Here is a 16,091-nt window from a genome sequence, read left to right as displayed (position 1 = left end):
GAAATGGATTGACTGACCACTCGATCAATCAGTACACAAATATTAATATAATACTACATTTGTAACAAGCACCATCAAGGATAGGTACATGGTATTAACAAAGGAATATAACCAAGTAGGCAGATCAAAGAAGAGACTTCTGAAGAATTGCTATTGAGCTGTGGTTGAAAGAATGAATAGAACCTAACTAAGTGAAGACTGGAGTATAGAGAATTTTGAGAGAGAGGAAGCAGCATGAGCAAAGGTCTTCTCTGATGGGAGCAAGCATGGGAAGTAGAAAGGACTAAAAAGACACCTGTGGGAATGGAGCTCAGAAAGCAAAGGGAGAGGAAATACAGGATCAGCCTAGAAAAACGGTTGGGACCAGGTCCTGCAGAGCCCTTCCTACCCAAAGTGTGGTCAGCGGACCAGCAGCATCAGCATCACCTGAGCACTTATGAGAAATGCAGACTCTGCCCCCCCCCCACACAATCAGAGTCAGCATTTTAACAAGGTGCCCAGGTTATTCAGGTGCACATTAATGTTTGAGAAGCACTGGTATCAGCCATATTAAGTATTTTGTGTATCAGAAAGGAGACGTCTTTATTATCCATGGCAGATAATTAAAAAATAGTTCCTCTACTATTTTTTTAAATTGAAGTATAGATAATTTACAATATTTGTGTTACTTTCAAGTGCACAGCAAAGTGATTCAGTTGTGTGTGTGTGTGTATATATTCTCTTCCAGATTCCTTTCCATCGTAGGTTATTACAAGATAATATAGTTCCCTGTGCTATACAGTAGGCCCTTGTTGTTTACCTATTTTATATATAATAGTGTGTATATATTAATCCCAAACTCCTAATTTATCCCCCCCCCATCCCCTTTGGTAACCATTGTTTGTTTTCTATGTTTGTGAGTCTATTTCTGTTTTGTAAATAAGTTCATTTGTATCATTTTTAGATTCCACATATAAGTGATACCATATATTTGTCTTTCTATTTCTATGATAATGATATGATAATCTCTAGGTCCATCCATGTTGCTGCAAATGGCATTATTTCATTCTTTTTCATGGCTGAGTAATATTCCATCTTCTTTATCCATTCATCTGTTGATGGACATTTAGGTTGCTTCCATGTCTTGGCTGTTGTAAATAGTGCTGCAATGAACATTGGGGTGCATGTATCTTTTCCAATTAGAGTTTTCTCTGGGTATATGCCCAGGAATAGAATTGAAGGATCACATGGTGACTCTGTTTTTAGTTTTTTAAGGAACCTCCATACCGTTCTCCGTAGTGGCTGCACCAATTTACATTCTCACCAACAATGTAGGAGCATTCCTATTTCTTCACACCGTCTCCAGCATTTACTGTTTGTAGACTTTTTAATGATGGCCATTCTGACTGGTGTGAGGTGATACCTTGTAGTTTTGATTTGCATTTCTCTAATAATTAGTGATATTGAGCATCTTTTCATGTGTCTGTTGGCCTTTTCATGGCCATCTATATGTCTTCTTTGGAGAAATGTTTATTTAGGTCTTCTGCCCATTTTTTGATTGGGTTGTTTGGGTTTTTTTTTTTTTTTGATACTGAGCTGTATGAGCTGTTTGTATATTTTGGAAATTAATCCCCTGTCAGTAGCATTGTTTGCAAATATTTTCTCCCAGTCCATAAGTTGTCATTTTGTTTATGGGGTTTTTTTTTGTTTTGATTTTTGGGTTTTTGTTTGTTTTGTTTTTTGCTGTGCAGAAGCTTTTAAGTTTAATTAGGTTTATTTTTGTTTTTATTTCAGTTACTCTAGGAGACAGATCCAAAAAAATACAACTGCAATTTATGTCAAAGAGTGTTCTGCCTCTGTTTTCTTCTAGGAGTTTAGGTCTTTAATCCATTTTGTGTTTATTTTTGTATATGGTGCCAGGGAATGTTCTAATTTCATTCTTTTACATGTAGCTGTCCAGTTTTTCCAGCACCAATTATTGAAGAGACTTTCTTTTCCCCATTGTATATTCTTGCCTCCTTTCTCGTAGATTAATTGACCATAAGTGCATGGGTTTATTTCTGGGCTCTCTATTCGGTTCCCTTTATCTATATGTTATATATCTGTTTTTGTGCCAGTACCATATTGTTTTGATTACTGTAGCTTTGTAGTTATAGTCTGAAGTTGTCCCTCTACTATGTAATGATCATTTTAAAGGGATGTCAGGACTTGAACACAAGACTTTTCATTCTTTGAAACTTTCAGTCTGGTGGTAGTGTTGGTAGTGGTAGTTGTTCAAAAAATGTTAAAGCTCAGTGGAAAGGCTATTAGGATATTTCCTAACATTCTGTGTCTACCACCTTCACAGATGCTTGTGCATTGTATTGTTTAGTGTGCAAGGCAACATGTTGGCCTTTCAACATTTAATATTATATGTTTCTTTTGGGTCCACTTTTATGTATACCACCACATTTGCCCTAGTGTAGCTAACCAACTGAGTGGGAAACCTTTTAAGTGTTTTAGACCAGTCCATCTGTGAAAGAGAGAGCACTGGAAAAAAAATCAGCCAACTATAAAAGATAATGGCAAGAGATCAATTTGAATGTCTAGGTTATTAAACTGACAAATTTGCGAGGAGTGGGTAGAAACTACACGGGGTAGGGGAGGCCCTAAAGAGACACTGGTGGTTTTCAGAATTATTTTAGCTGCAAAACCCATGTTTCAATCAAAATCTGTACAAAAGCTCAGTGGTATGCAGATGAAGGTGTAAGGGGAACAGTGGGGTGGCACCCCATCTACCGGCCTTGCCCAAGTATAAAATTGGGGGTAGAGCAGGCTAGGAAATGCCAGGACTTCAAGAAACACTGAAGACCCCTGGTGTAAACATAGCAGAGTGTGAGTTTTGGTATCAAGGAGACTTAGGCTCAAAGCCAAACCTTTCCATCTTATTAGTTATCTGATCTTGGGCAATCTACTTAATTTTTTCTTAAATCTCTAAATAGGAATAATGATACCTGCCTTATGGTGTCGTTTTGGTACTTACTAACATGTAAGATTAACATTCAGTAGGCTCTCCGTTAATGGTAACTCACACTAAGTTGTTTATGTTAGAAATAATATTCTCTCATAAATTCTGATAGTTCAGTTAGAATGATCTTACTGTGCTCCTAAGGAAAATCTCCTTGTTCATTTCATTTTACATCCCTGCTGCCAAGGGGAATTGGTGATCAGGTGGGTATATCTGCCAGAGACAGAGCTCCTCACAGAAATTCTTAATGTTTTTCATAAAGAATTGTTTCAGCATTTCAGATAAGCTATTTGGCGACCTGACTACTTTCTGATAGGAAAAATTTAGCTTATGATTTTTTCTGAATTAACCCATATGGACTTACGTAATTTTTTGCTTAGAGCTTTTTGTTCTTTCCCACATACAGTGGCTGGAGTCAGCCTTATGCCCAGATACAGGGAATAAAGAAGGTATTCAGTTTCTTAGAGTCTGGTCTGTCCTATGCTTCATGTCTCCATTTTTAATTAAAAGATAAAGCTGGGCTAGAATATTGTTAATTAAAAAGAGAGGAAGCAGTAAAAGCAAACAACTACAGTGAAGAAGCTAAACATCAATCACATAGATAAAATGGTTCAGTTTATGGACATAATGCTTCATCCAAATTAAAAATAATCTTGAAATAAAATGTGTTGAGTAAAAGTGTAAGTATCATTGCATTGAATACTTTTTAAGAGAAGATAGAAAATAAAGGTCCCTAAAAGTCAGTATCATCAATATAGTATGCACGGTTTTGCCTTCAGCAGAGTCCTAGACATTACCTTCCATGCATAAGAAGAAGGAGGCCAACTAGCTGTTCCTTTCCCAGTTTCAAGAATTTTTGGTTCTCCTTATCCTGCCAATTTATAAATAGTGCCTATATTCTACCCACTTGTTCTCTGGAGTTTCCATTTAGCACATGTAATTACTTCATTTAAAAATTTTATTCATATGGTTTATAGTGGGTTTCACACAAAAAAATACCCCATGTAGTAAAAGCCTTCTGTTACCACTATACTTAGGATGCTCTTTCACATCTTCCAATGGGAGAAACTAATTCTTTTGGCCTGGCTTAGTTAGAGGCATGATTTTTTTTTTTTTTTAATGAGAATGAATGATATCTTTAGAAATAAGATGTGGTTGTAACAGGTTAGAAATGTTAGGAGTCATCACTGGTTGAAGGTGAGCCTGAAATGAATTAGTTTATAACTTTTCAGAAACATGTTGATTAAAAGAAGTATAATTTTCTTATTGTTCCTTGCACTGGGATATTTTGTCATTTTACTCCCTGGGAAGCTCCTCAACTGAGTCTAAAATAACATAGTCATCTCTTACCTGGTTATTCAGCATTGCTGGCTTTTAAGTACATCTTTAGTTCTCAGATCTTTTGGCAGTAGTTTTATATTTTAAATCAATGTATAATTTAAGTACCGTACATTACTTTTAAGTGCCTGACAGATGCATGATTTCCTTAATATTATTAAAGCTATGCTAAATTGATTTTCTGAGGAACCAGAGCATATTCTGCTTAGTACTATGTAAATATTAATCTTAGGAAGTGCTTAAAGATGAGATGAGGTGGTGATATCTATTCTGTTGAAAACAGCATAGGGAGAGGTAGTGTGTGTTTACATTGTTCTAGTTTCCTGGACTTTTTAAAAAGCTTTTTTAAAAGCTCTTTTTAATACTCTGACAATGTGTTGTAGTGGAAAGAGGACTGAACTAGCTATCAAGAGGTCTCACCTTCTGGCTGAATGTGTCTCTTCTCTCTAAATCTCTTTTGTAGCTACTGAGGTTGCATGATTTTCTCGGTTGCCCAATGTTACTTCCTAAAAGGATAACCAAAGACTTTCTGATTTCCCTTTGCTCTAATCACTTGAAGTGCTCAGGAAATTTTTAAATAAAAAATATTGATGTCATTTTAACAGCACTAAGATGTTTGGTTGACCTTAAAATCCCATCTAGGAGTATACCTTAGCAATGCATGGGTAGTATAGTAAATTTAACTCTAAGGAAGGAACTGATAAGCCCAGGGAACTGTGATTCTAATATTGGTAATTATTAAATGGTGGGAACAGCAAGTGATAGAATAATAGATACAGTATAATCCCACTTACACACCAAAAGAGCAAGAAAGAGAAATTTAAAATAGCAAATATCTGAATTTTTATATATTTAAGAGAGGGGTATTTAGTTTGAGGGTGGGAGGTATGGGTGGGTAGATAAGGTACCTTCATTTTTTATTCTGAATACATCTTTATTTGAATTCTTTAAATAAACACATATTTATGTATTTTTTTTATAATTTAGGAGTAGAAAATTTTATGTATAAATGTCTTTAGAATTTAACAAATTTTACTATCTGAGTGGTCTGAATTTACTTTGAAAATCTTCATCAGGGAAAATAATTATTGAAGACTGGAAAGAAATTACAAGGAATCATCTCTTCTGTAGTATACAGTGCAAGCATAGGAATTAAGCCATTATGATCTGTCAATTGATTTAATTTTTTCTTCAGACCTTCAAGACATTCCATATTCTGATTGGTGTGAGCAGACTATCCATAATCCCTTAGAAGTAGTTCCCTCTAAATTTTCGGGCATTTCTGGATGCAGTGATGGAGTGTCTCAAGAAGGGTCAGCCAGCAGCACCAAAAGCACAGAATTGCTACTAGGTAAGTTTTCAGATTTAAATCCAAGCCCTGTTAATATAACTATACTTAGTCTGTTGTTATTGTAGATACATACTGTTAAAGTTGTCTCATAACTATGACAAGTCAGTTTTACTGAGGTATGTTTAGGTAACTGCTGCACCTGTATCAGCTGCTGATGCATACCCTCTTAGCTCTCTGCTTTCATTAGAAAGACCTTTGCTCCCAAAATGATTGGCAGGTCATGTGCAATTTATCTCAGTTTTATATCTTTGGTAGAGTTGAAAAAACAAATTCCATGAGTTATAATAATTTTCTATTGTGATATAGATAAAATATTTTAATCTTCCCTTCAGGTGTTAAAACAATTCCAGATGATACACCAATGTGCCGTATACTCCTTCGCAAAGAAGTTCTGAGATTAGTCATTAATTTGAGTAGTTCAGTTTCAACTAAATGTCATGAAACTGGGCTTTTAACGTAAGTAAGCTATGAGCATGAGTATTCTTTGTTCTACTTTTTATGGTGAAAAAGATATTTGAAATACTTCAAAAGTTAGACTAATTAGCTTACATCAGTGGTTCTCAACTGCATGGCATATCTGAGTGAGACTAGATTTTCTTTACATACGTCAACCAAACTAACACACGGTTACAAATTGAATGCAGAAGCAGGTATGTGAATCCAGCTATCTTCTATTCAGCCAGACTTTAAAGAGATCTGTAAAAATGTAAAACAATACCAATCTTCTCACTTTTTTAGTTTTGGAAAATATAGTTTTTTTTCTTTAAAGTATATGTATTTATGTTAACATGTAATAATTTTATTTTTTAAATGAATTAATAAATATTTTGAAATTTTCTCAATTTTACTTTCTTATATGGTAATTATTGATGGCTATCACCCAGAAAAAATAAGATTTGGGGGGTTCTCAGTAATTTCTAAGAAAGTAGGGGTATCCTGAGATACCCCTAAAAAGCTTAATAAAGCTTAAGAAAAGCTGACATACATAAAAATAAGTGATATTTTCTTGGTTTAATTTTTCCCTATTTTTACTCCTTTCTTTTAATAAAAGTTGCAGAATTTTTATTGCTTTTCTAAATCACAGCAACATGATAAAAGAAAATTCAGGCAATCTTCAACATCTTTGATTTGCACTATTTAAAGCAGTGGCCCTCAAAAAAAAAAAAAATGCACCTCAGGGTCTCCTGTGGGGCTTTACAAAATATAGTAACACAGATGCCAGGGTCCCACTGCAGACCTCCTGGCCTTCTGGCTCTAAGTATAGTGTGTCCTTAATCTGTGTATTACCCCACACCACCACTGACTCTGAGATGCTGTGCCAGCTAAAAGCCACTGTTAAAGGTTGAAAGATATATAGAGAGAGCCCAGTCAAGGATATTAATAATTTCAGTCTAACTTTAAAAACTTATTTCTATTTTAAAACTTAGTTTTGAAAATACTTGAGTTATCCTAGGCTGATAAATAAATTTTGTAATTTCTCATGCCAGTGAAAAAGAATATTTCTAACTTTCCAAGAAGTATTTGTGTTTTTATCATTTTAAGAGATAATCCCAAACTTAAAATAGCTAATGTAAGTGTGAGGTAGGAATATTTACTATTTTATATTCTTATGCCATCACCCAGATATGCCACTTAATATCTGGAGGAAAAAGATATTTAAAAAGTGATATTTTGAAAGAATATAGCAAAGTCATTATTATAATTTTTATCACATCCTAGTCTTTTCTTTCATTTTAGAATTAAGGAGAAGTATCCTCAAACATTTGATGACATATGCCTTTACTCTGAGGTTTCCCATTTGCTGTCACACTGCACATTTAGACTTCCATGTCGGAGGTTCATACAAGAATTATTTCAGGATGTACAGTTTTTACAAGTAAGTAGGATTTGTACTTTTGAACTTTATCTTTCAAAAATAATTCTTTTTGAATTAAGTTAAAAGAGATTATATCTGTTGATACACTAGAAAGTCATTAATAATTTACCACTTCTTTTCTAGATGCATGAAGAAGCAGAGGCTGTCTTGGCAACACCACCAAAGCAACCTATAGTTGATACATCTGTTGAATCCTGACCTCATATTTATGATGTATATAGATGTATACTATATATATTCATATTTGTGGACTTCTAAAAGCCTCAGAAAATGCCGATTGACTGGGCAGCAAAGATAGGAGTATCTTCTATACACTGTTCCAGCAATTATTGGTACATGAGCAGTTGGAACTGCGGACTTCCCTAACCGAAACAACTTCCTCTCTCCCCCGTTGAGCCCTTTTGGGGGTTCACTGTTCATTACCACAGTTTTAAGAGTTTTAGTTACCATTGTATGCAAGAGCCAAGCACTGAATACCTACATAGGTTTTCTATTTTTTCATTTTAAGAGCATAATAACAGTGGAACAATAATAAGATATGCAGAAGCACCCTTCACACCCTTATTTCTGAATTCTTTTTGTAGGGTAAATATAAAGATGCCTTGTTTGTTAACTAATTTGTGGAAACTAGGAATCAGTGTCTCTGAGGCTGCATCCTATTAGCACAATGGGGTGTACTGTAACTGCTGGTATTAGAGGGGGATCTTTGGCCCTTCCACTTTTTTCTTCATGTTTATAACACTACTTCAGAGGTTTGTAACCTCACAGCGAAAGAAGAGCCTCAACAACCAGGACTTATAAATTATTTTTATGTTACTAGACTTACATAAAGTTTCTTATTTGTTTTCCATCTCTTCAGTTTTGTTGCAATGTGTTATCATAGACTATTTGACCTAATTAAGGTTTTTCACTACAGTTCCTGATTAAAATCAGAAAATTATTTTATAATTCAAAGTATTTTCCATTATAGGATGCATATATTTTCAGTGGACTTCCATTTTCATCAGCTTCCCATATCACCATTTTAAACCGTAACTTGAACAAGCACTATTAATTGAGACCTAAAGCAAAAGAAAGCATTAAATAAAATCTTGCATCTCTTGAGGAAAAGATAAGTTTGCCTACAATTTATACATTCCATGGGAAAAGAAAAGCCATAGTTCCTTTTAAAAAATCATTAATGAAACTTACTATTACGATTAAAAATTGTAGTGAAAAGCCTTAAGTACCAAATTTTAAAGCAGCAGTAATTTAATTTTTATATCAGTGTTCTTGTTTTGCACAAACTAAATGCAGTGATAGGTGAGTTTATGAGTACAGTAATTGCCTTTATCACATTTGCAAAGTTAAGTTGATGAGGGCAAGGTTTTGTTTATTTGTGTGTTTAATTTGTGTATGTCTAAAAATATTTGGAAATCTTTACAGGAATTAAACATATATGCAAATTTGTATATAAAAAAGCATGGCCATCCTCATTAGAATGCTTGTAAATGAAAGGATTATCTTTTTTGAGGTCTATATATAAATAGAAAAAAAAATCCAGCTGGACTGATTAGGACCCTTTTTAAATTCATTTGTTTAGACCATTTTTACAGTTATGCATCAGCTCTGACACAGTCATAGTACATGGATTAATATCTTCCCATATTACAGATCCTTTTTATAATGGGGTTGTTCTTTGAGATCTCTGTAAAGAACCCTGTGAACTAGAAAACGTAACTCACAGAGATTTTTTTTTTTTTTTTTTTAATTTACTGGCACTGAAAGTTCCAATTGGGATGAAGCATTTCATCTCACTTCATAACACCTCTTTGACTGCACTTCAGTGAATTGTTCTTATGTGCACTGTGTAGCAACTTACATTATAACAAAGCAGATAAGGGCTGTAAGCTTCTGCTTATGTTAAAAAGTGGTTCTTCAGATTTTCTTTCATAAAATCCAATTGAAGATAAAAGAAATGCTTTTTTTTTTTTAACTTTAATTTATCACTGAACCCAAGTGTTTATTTAAATGTCAACAGTACTTCTAAGAACGTTGCCTGTCACCTTGGTCTTTGGTCTTGGATGATTAAACTACCTTCCAGAGAACCAAATGTCAGAGATACTAGACCAAATAGTGATTAAAAACTCCAAAGGAGGTGATGTAGTAATCTTATTAATAATGGGATTAACATATTTTAGACATTCATTTTAAACACTACCTCAGTTAATATAAAATCTGTGGTTTAATCCCTCAAAAGTTAACAGTAAATTCTTTTTTGTTACACACACACACACACACACACACACACACACACACACACACACACACACACACACACACACACACACACACACACACACACATCCCCATCCCTGGACCCCACCTCACTCATCCATCCTGAAATGAAGTCTTTGTTACTATTAGCCCGAACAGTTTTTTGGATTATTGCTTTGAAAGACGTGTGTATATATCATAATATTTGCCTATAGCACTTAGTTTGGGGAGACAGAGCTTTGTGGTTCTCAGTAATCTAAGAAAAAAAGATGTCTATACTTAAATGTATAGTGCTATTTGGTTTATCCATGTTTCACTGACAGGTCTAATATGTTTCCTTTAAGTACTTATTTGTATAAAAGTAGACTTCTATGATGAAAAATGCTCACATGCGGTGCCAAGTGATTTACCTAAGTGTTTAAGATATTAAGTTATAGCAGAAAAGGTTAGGAATGTTGTCAGTGGTAATAGAAATAATTGAGAAAAGCACCTATATGTAATAGATATTACCAGACTATAAAATACCAAAATAATGTCAATACTGTAGTTTTTCAAGATTTTAGAATTAATCTTAGTCCATATAAATTTGTACTACTGGTAATTAATTATTGAATAATTTGGAGGAATTTGGGCAGTTGTGCTGGTTGTAAACTGTGAATTTCTAATTGTAAAGTGAATTGTCATTTCTAATTGAAATTTTTTTTCAAGAACAGATCTCAGCTTCACACACTAATAAGTAAATACTGATAAATAAGGAAATTAGAAATTAGTATTTGTAATTAAATATGGTCTAAAATTTCTTATACTTTTACTTCCTATTTATGCTTAGATAGAGTTGAGGGGGGAAAAAGTCTTTTCTCCCTAATAAAAAATTTTCTAATGAAGATTGGTAGCATAAGGGCATTCTGTAAGACATTGACTTTGAAAGAGGTTCTTTGAAGGTATATACTTTATTATGGTAGTTACTCTAACATCAGGTGTATAAGTCCTTTTGAAATGGGGTGGCTTTAATAGTTTTGAGCTCTTTTATCCAGAGCTTGAGGTAATTAAAGCTGAGTTTTTCTGGGCATATTACAATGGCAGAGTGTTCAGCAGTGAGGTGGGAATGCTTATTTAGATTTGTCTCCTGCTATTGATACAAATTTTTTTTTCATTCCATTCAGAGGATGCCTTTTATTCCCACATTAAAGCACAGATCATTAAGCAATAAAAAGCAATCAAATTGTCATCCAAATTATAACTGCAGTTACTTTTGCATGGTAAGAGTGAGGTGCTAATTTTGTGTGAGAGGAGCTTTGTAAACTACCTTGGGAAAGGTCCTTTGGAAGTAAGGTTTTTCCCCTTTTGTCCTATGCTTCCAGTTTGGTCTCAAATTCACAATCCACTGAACATGGGAAAAAAGAAACAGAATTAATTGAGAGAGTTTTATGAGAAGAGCTGTTGGAATAAAACAACATTTCACATTTTCCAAAATGTAAGTTGGGAAAGGTCTCCCTTGTCTCCCCATTCAGGGAATACATTATTACCAGCTTCATTTCAAGAGTATCACTACAGTGAGAGTTTGATTATAAAAGCATACTGGTAAAATTAATAGCAATGCTTATCAGACAATATTGAAATATGTGAGACTCTTTCTAGGAGCATTTGTTTTTTCTTTTAGTTTTAGGTTCCCAGGGCAGTTTTCATTCATAGTAGTGTTTTATGACTCACACAGAATGTGGATTTTCTCCCCTTTAGAGTATTTTTGTAATATAGGTGGATAGCTATGCCACAGCATGCATAAATTGCACATTTTGTTTGACCTTCTTTATAAAATATTTAATTTGAAAAATATAATTTATGCCAAAAAAGTATATCTTGTAATTTTGCCACTAAATAGGTTGATTTAGCACAAAATGCAAAGTCTTGGGGCAAAGGAGGGGGGGGGGTAAAACTTTCATAGATAATAGTTGAAAAATGTTCCATTATTGGCCTGTCAGAAACCCTAAAGCTGCATTGTAAAACAAATGGTGTAAATTAGTTTTGAAAAGTGGTAAGGGATTGTGAAAAAAATCTCAGACTTAATGCTCCCTAACCACAAAATTTTCTTTTTTATTTAGTAATACGCTGCTACATATTTGGAGGTTCTGGTGTTTGTAGGTCACTGAACAGACATTGAAAAATCTGATTTATATTGTATAACTGTAACATAGAAAGAAAAAGTATTTATATATTTTCCGTAAGAATATTTCATTGAGTTGTGTATAATTTAAATAAGGTTTGTCCTCTAATGGTTTTGCTCACCTTGATTTTTTTTTTTTGTGGTTTTCTTGTTTTTGTATAATGTGTACAGTTTTATGTCAAGGGCATTAAAAGCCTCCTGAAGCATAATCTTATCAAAGGGATACATTCTTAATAAAATGTACTTAAAAATTCTTAAACTTGTGTCATTCTATTTGAAATTTTAAAACCATCAGTGTTGATTTATGTACCACTGAGGCTGGTAAAAGTGACTTTTAGGTACCATAGATAAGAATCTGGTTCAGTAACACATAGCGGCTTGTTCCAAATGTTTTAAAATAGCAAGTTATACTTTCTAAACACTTCATAATCTAATCAAGTATCTTTACAGTTTTTATTTTTTAACCGCAGTTTCTTGTAAAGGGTTTGAAAAAGTGGATCGATCTATAGAACAGTTCTGATTTTTTTAGTGATTAATATACAAAATGAGCAATGATGGTATGATGGTAACTTTTCTGTATAAGCTATTTGATTTCTCACACAGAAACTGGCCTGGATCAGGTAAGCTAACCTACAGCCACCTAGTGGCAAAAGAAAATACCACAAGGGGAATTATCAAGCCTGTAGAATAAAATTCAATGTCAAAGCTAGGGTCTGTTACAGTTGATTAAATGTGGTAAAATGTATTCAGAAATAGATTTGTTTTGGATAGTTTGGTTTTTAAGCACGTGTATCATTTTCATATTGCCTTCTACTATTGTTTTTCAACAAAAACATAGTTGGCCCCCAACTAAACTAAAAAGCACACTTAATCATCATCACACAGCTCACCTTTGAAAACTGTGACGATATAGCTGAACTTCAGTTTGTTTCATTTTTTAAAACTCTTTGGTATATAAAGTACTGTCCTAGAGAAAGAAGAATATCCTATGATATCTGTTATGTGCGGAATCTAAAAAGAAATGATACAAATGAACTTATTTACAAAACAGAAACAGACTCACAGACTTAGAGAACTAACTTATGGTTACCAGGGGGGAAGGGTGTGGAAGGAGGGATAGTTAGGAAGTTTGGGATCGACATGTACACACTGCTATATTTAAAATAACCAACAGGGACATACTGTATAGCACAGGGGACTCTGTTCAGTGTCACCTGGCAGCCTGGATGGGAGGGAAGTTTGGGGGAGAATGGATACATGTATAGGTATGGCTGAGTCGCTTTGCTGTGCACCTGAAACTATCACAACATTGTTAATTGGCTATCCTCCAATACAAAACAAAAAGTTTAAAAAAATTAAAAAAAAAAATAAAGTGCTGTCCTAATCCATTCGGGCTGCTGTAACAAAATACCACAGACTGGGCAGTTTATAAACAACAAATTTATTTCTCACACTTTTGTTGGCTGAAAGTCTGAAATCAGAGTGTGCAACATGTTTGGGTGAGGGCCCTCTTTCAGGTCCCAGACTTCTTGGGTCTTGTGTCCTCACATGGCAGAAGGGACTAGGAAACTGTAGTGTCTCTTATTATAAGAGAACATTAATCCCATTCATGAGAGCTCTAGCCTCCTGACCTAATCACCTCCCAAAGGCCCCATCTACTAATACCATCATCTTTGGGTGTTAGGATTTCAACATAGGAATTTGGTGGGGGGCGGGGCAGCATTCAAACCGTAGCAACTAATTTTATATTGATTTCAAAAAAACCAAAATGTACTAAAACTTATTTTCTTTAATGCTTAGAGGACAAAGACAACTACATTTGCTTAGTCCTTTAAATTGAATATATTTAGTCATTGTATTATTTTAACTGCTACTTTTGAAGGCTTTTAATCTTCTGTTGTATCTCTTCGAAGGTTTTAATTTTTTTTTTTTTGGCCGCACCTTGTGGCATTCTGGATCCTAGTTCCCCGACCAGAGATTGAACCCGTGCCCCCTGCAGTAGAATTGCAGAGTCTTAACCACTGGACCACCAGGGAAGTACCTCTTCAAAGATTTTCAAAGTCCTACTTTATGCAAAATGTTTAGTATGTTTTGTAATTTTTTTGAGATGAAAGTCAGCTAATCTTTCCGCAGAGCTCTTAGAAGAAATACTTCATGTTGTCTAATTCAACCTGATTTTCTTAATAAATCATATTCTAGTGGAGAATCAGTTTCACTAGAATTAGTATGAGTCAGGTGTTGGAATGTCAGCAGGCACTTTCAGCAGGTCCATAGCTCTGCTGTGTGACTAGGTCCCTGCTCCCAGCCTATCTACCTGCAGCTGAGGACTAGTCACCAGGCCGAGGCATTATTTTTAGGTCAGTTGCCAGTTCTTCCCACCATCAAAATATCCTGATATTGCTAAGGAATATTACTAACTAGGTTTTAGATGTGATTTTTTTAAATTTTAATTCTTTTAATTTTTTATTTTATATTAGAGTATAGTTGATTTACAATGTTGTGTTAGTTGCACGTGTACAGCAAAGTGATTCAGTTATACGTATACATATATCCATTCTTTTTCAGATTCTTTTCCCATGTAGGTTATCACAGAATATTGAGTATAGAGTTCTCTGTGCTATACAGTAGGTCCTTGTTGATTATTTTATAATATAGTAGTGCGTATATGTTAATCCCAGCCTTCTAATTTATCTCTCCCACCCCACCACCTTTCCCCTTTGGTTACCATAAGTTTTTGAAGTCTGTGAGCCTGTTTCTGTTTTGTAAATAAATTCATTTATATCAGCTTTTTTTAGATTCCACATATAAGTGATATCATGTTTGTCTTTCTCTGACTTACTTCACTTAGTATGATAACCTCTAGATCCATCCATGTTGTTACAAATGGCATTATTTCGTTCTTTTTTATGGCTAACAGTCCATTGTGTATATGTACTACATCTTCTTTATCCATTCCTTTGTTGATGGACATTTAGGTTGCTTCCAGGTCTTGGCTATTGTAAATAGTGCTGCAGTGAACATTGGGGGTGCATGTATCTTTTTGAATTATGGTTTTCTCAGGCTATATGCCCAGTAGATTGGGATTGCTGGGTCATATGGTAGTTCTATTTATAGTTTTTTAAGGAAGCTCCATTCTGTTCTCCATAGTGGTTGTACCAATATACACTCCCACCAATAGTGTAGGAGGGTTCCCTTTTCTCCACACCCTCTCCAGCATTTATTGTTTGTAGACTTTTTGATGATGGCCATTCTGACCTGTGTGAGGTGATACCTCATTGTAGTTTTGATTTGCATTTCTCTGATAATTAGCAATGTTGAGCATCTTTTCATGTGCTTTTTGGCCATCTGTATGTCTTCTTTGAAGAAATGTCTATTTAGATCTTCTACCCATTTGTTGATTGGGTTGTTTGATTTTTTGATAGGTATGATTTTTAAAAGGTATTATGGCTATATTAGAAAAAGTAAAGTCTATTTAGAGAAACAAATATTTACAGATGAAATCATGATTTGCTTCAAAATCATATCAGGAGGGAGACTGAATAAGAGTATAGATGGACTAAAACAAACATGGTTTAGTGGCTGTTTGGATTGATGATAGGACATAAGGGTTTGTTAAACTCTTCTCCGTTTGTATATATTTGAAATTCTCCATGAGTTGGGTTTTTTTCTTTAATTGTAATAATTCTGACACATGAATACAAATTTCAAAGTTTCTGAATAACACTTCTTAAAATGATGCTGTTAAATGGCATATAGATTTCAAATACTAAGTTATTTGGTTATTTATGAAGATGGGAGAGGAATGTTTACAGCCAAAACTATAGTCATAGTGATACTGTAAGGACAAAGTTATATAGCCCAGCATTTCCTATTGGTATGTTGTTATATTTCAGAAAGACATCTTCATTTGACTTAGACCAATGATTCTCAAAGTCGAGTGTGTATCTGAATGCCTGGTAACTTATGAAATATATGGATTCCAGGCCTTGGACCACAGAGATTCTGGTTATGAGATTTGCACTGGTACCCAGGAATTTACATTTCTAGTAAGCTTATTTATCGGCTATAATAATTGTTAAGATTTTCATTTCATTGAGGTAGAGAAAACAAAATAATGCAATGG

General features: G+C 34.2%; 1 protein-coding gene across 6 annotated transcripts in view; it reads left to right on the top strand.

The window, feature by feature from the left end:
- RICTOR (RPTOR independent companion of MTOR complex 2) overlaps window positions 1–12,221 on the top strand; it is a 119,901-nt gene extending 107,680 nt beyond the window's left edge. For 5 of the 6 annotated variants that reach the window (XM_036846061.1, XM_036846057.1, XM_036846058.1 and 2 more), the window contains 4 exons: window positions 5,520–5,675; window positions 6,008–6,131; window positions 7,413–7,551; window positions 7,675–12,221. In XM_036846061.1, coding sequence (XP_036701956.1) covers window positions 5,520–5,675; window positions 6,008–6,131; window positions 7,413–7,551; window positions 7,675–7,749 — 494 coding nt within the window. In that variant the 3' untranslated portion in view covers window positions 7,750–12,221. The remainder of the gene's footprint in view (window positions 1–5,519; window positions 5,676–6,007; window positions 6,132–7,412; window positions 7,552–7,674) is intronic. The other variant, XM_036846059.1, reaches the window with a different exon arrangement.
- The last annotated feature ends 3,870 nt before the right edge of the window (window positions 12,222–16,091 follow it).

The sequence above is a fragment of the Balaenoptera musculus genome, chromosome 3, assembly GCF_009873245.2.
Source record: "Balaenoptera musculus isolate JJ_BM4_2016_0621 chromosome 3, mBalMus1.pri.v3, whole genome shotgun sequence".
Classification (NCBI taxonomy): Eukaryota; Metazoa; Chordata; class Mammalia; order Artiodactyla; family Balaenopteridae; genus Balaenoptera; species Balaenoptera musculus.
The sequence above is the reverse complement of the archived record's forward strand: the minus strand, read 5'-3'. Positions and strand labels throughout refer to the sequence as shown.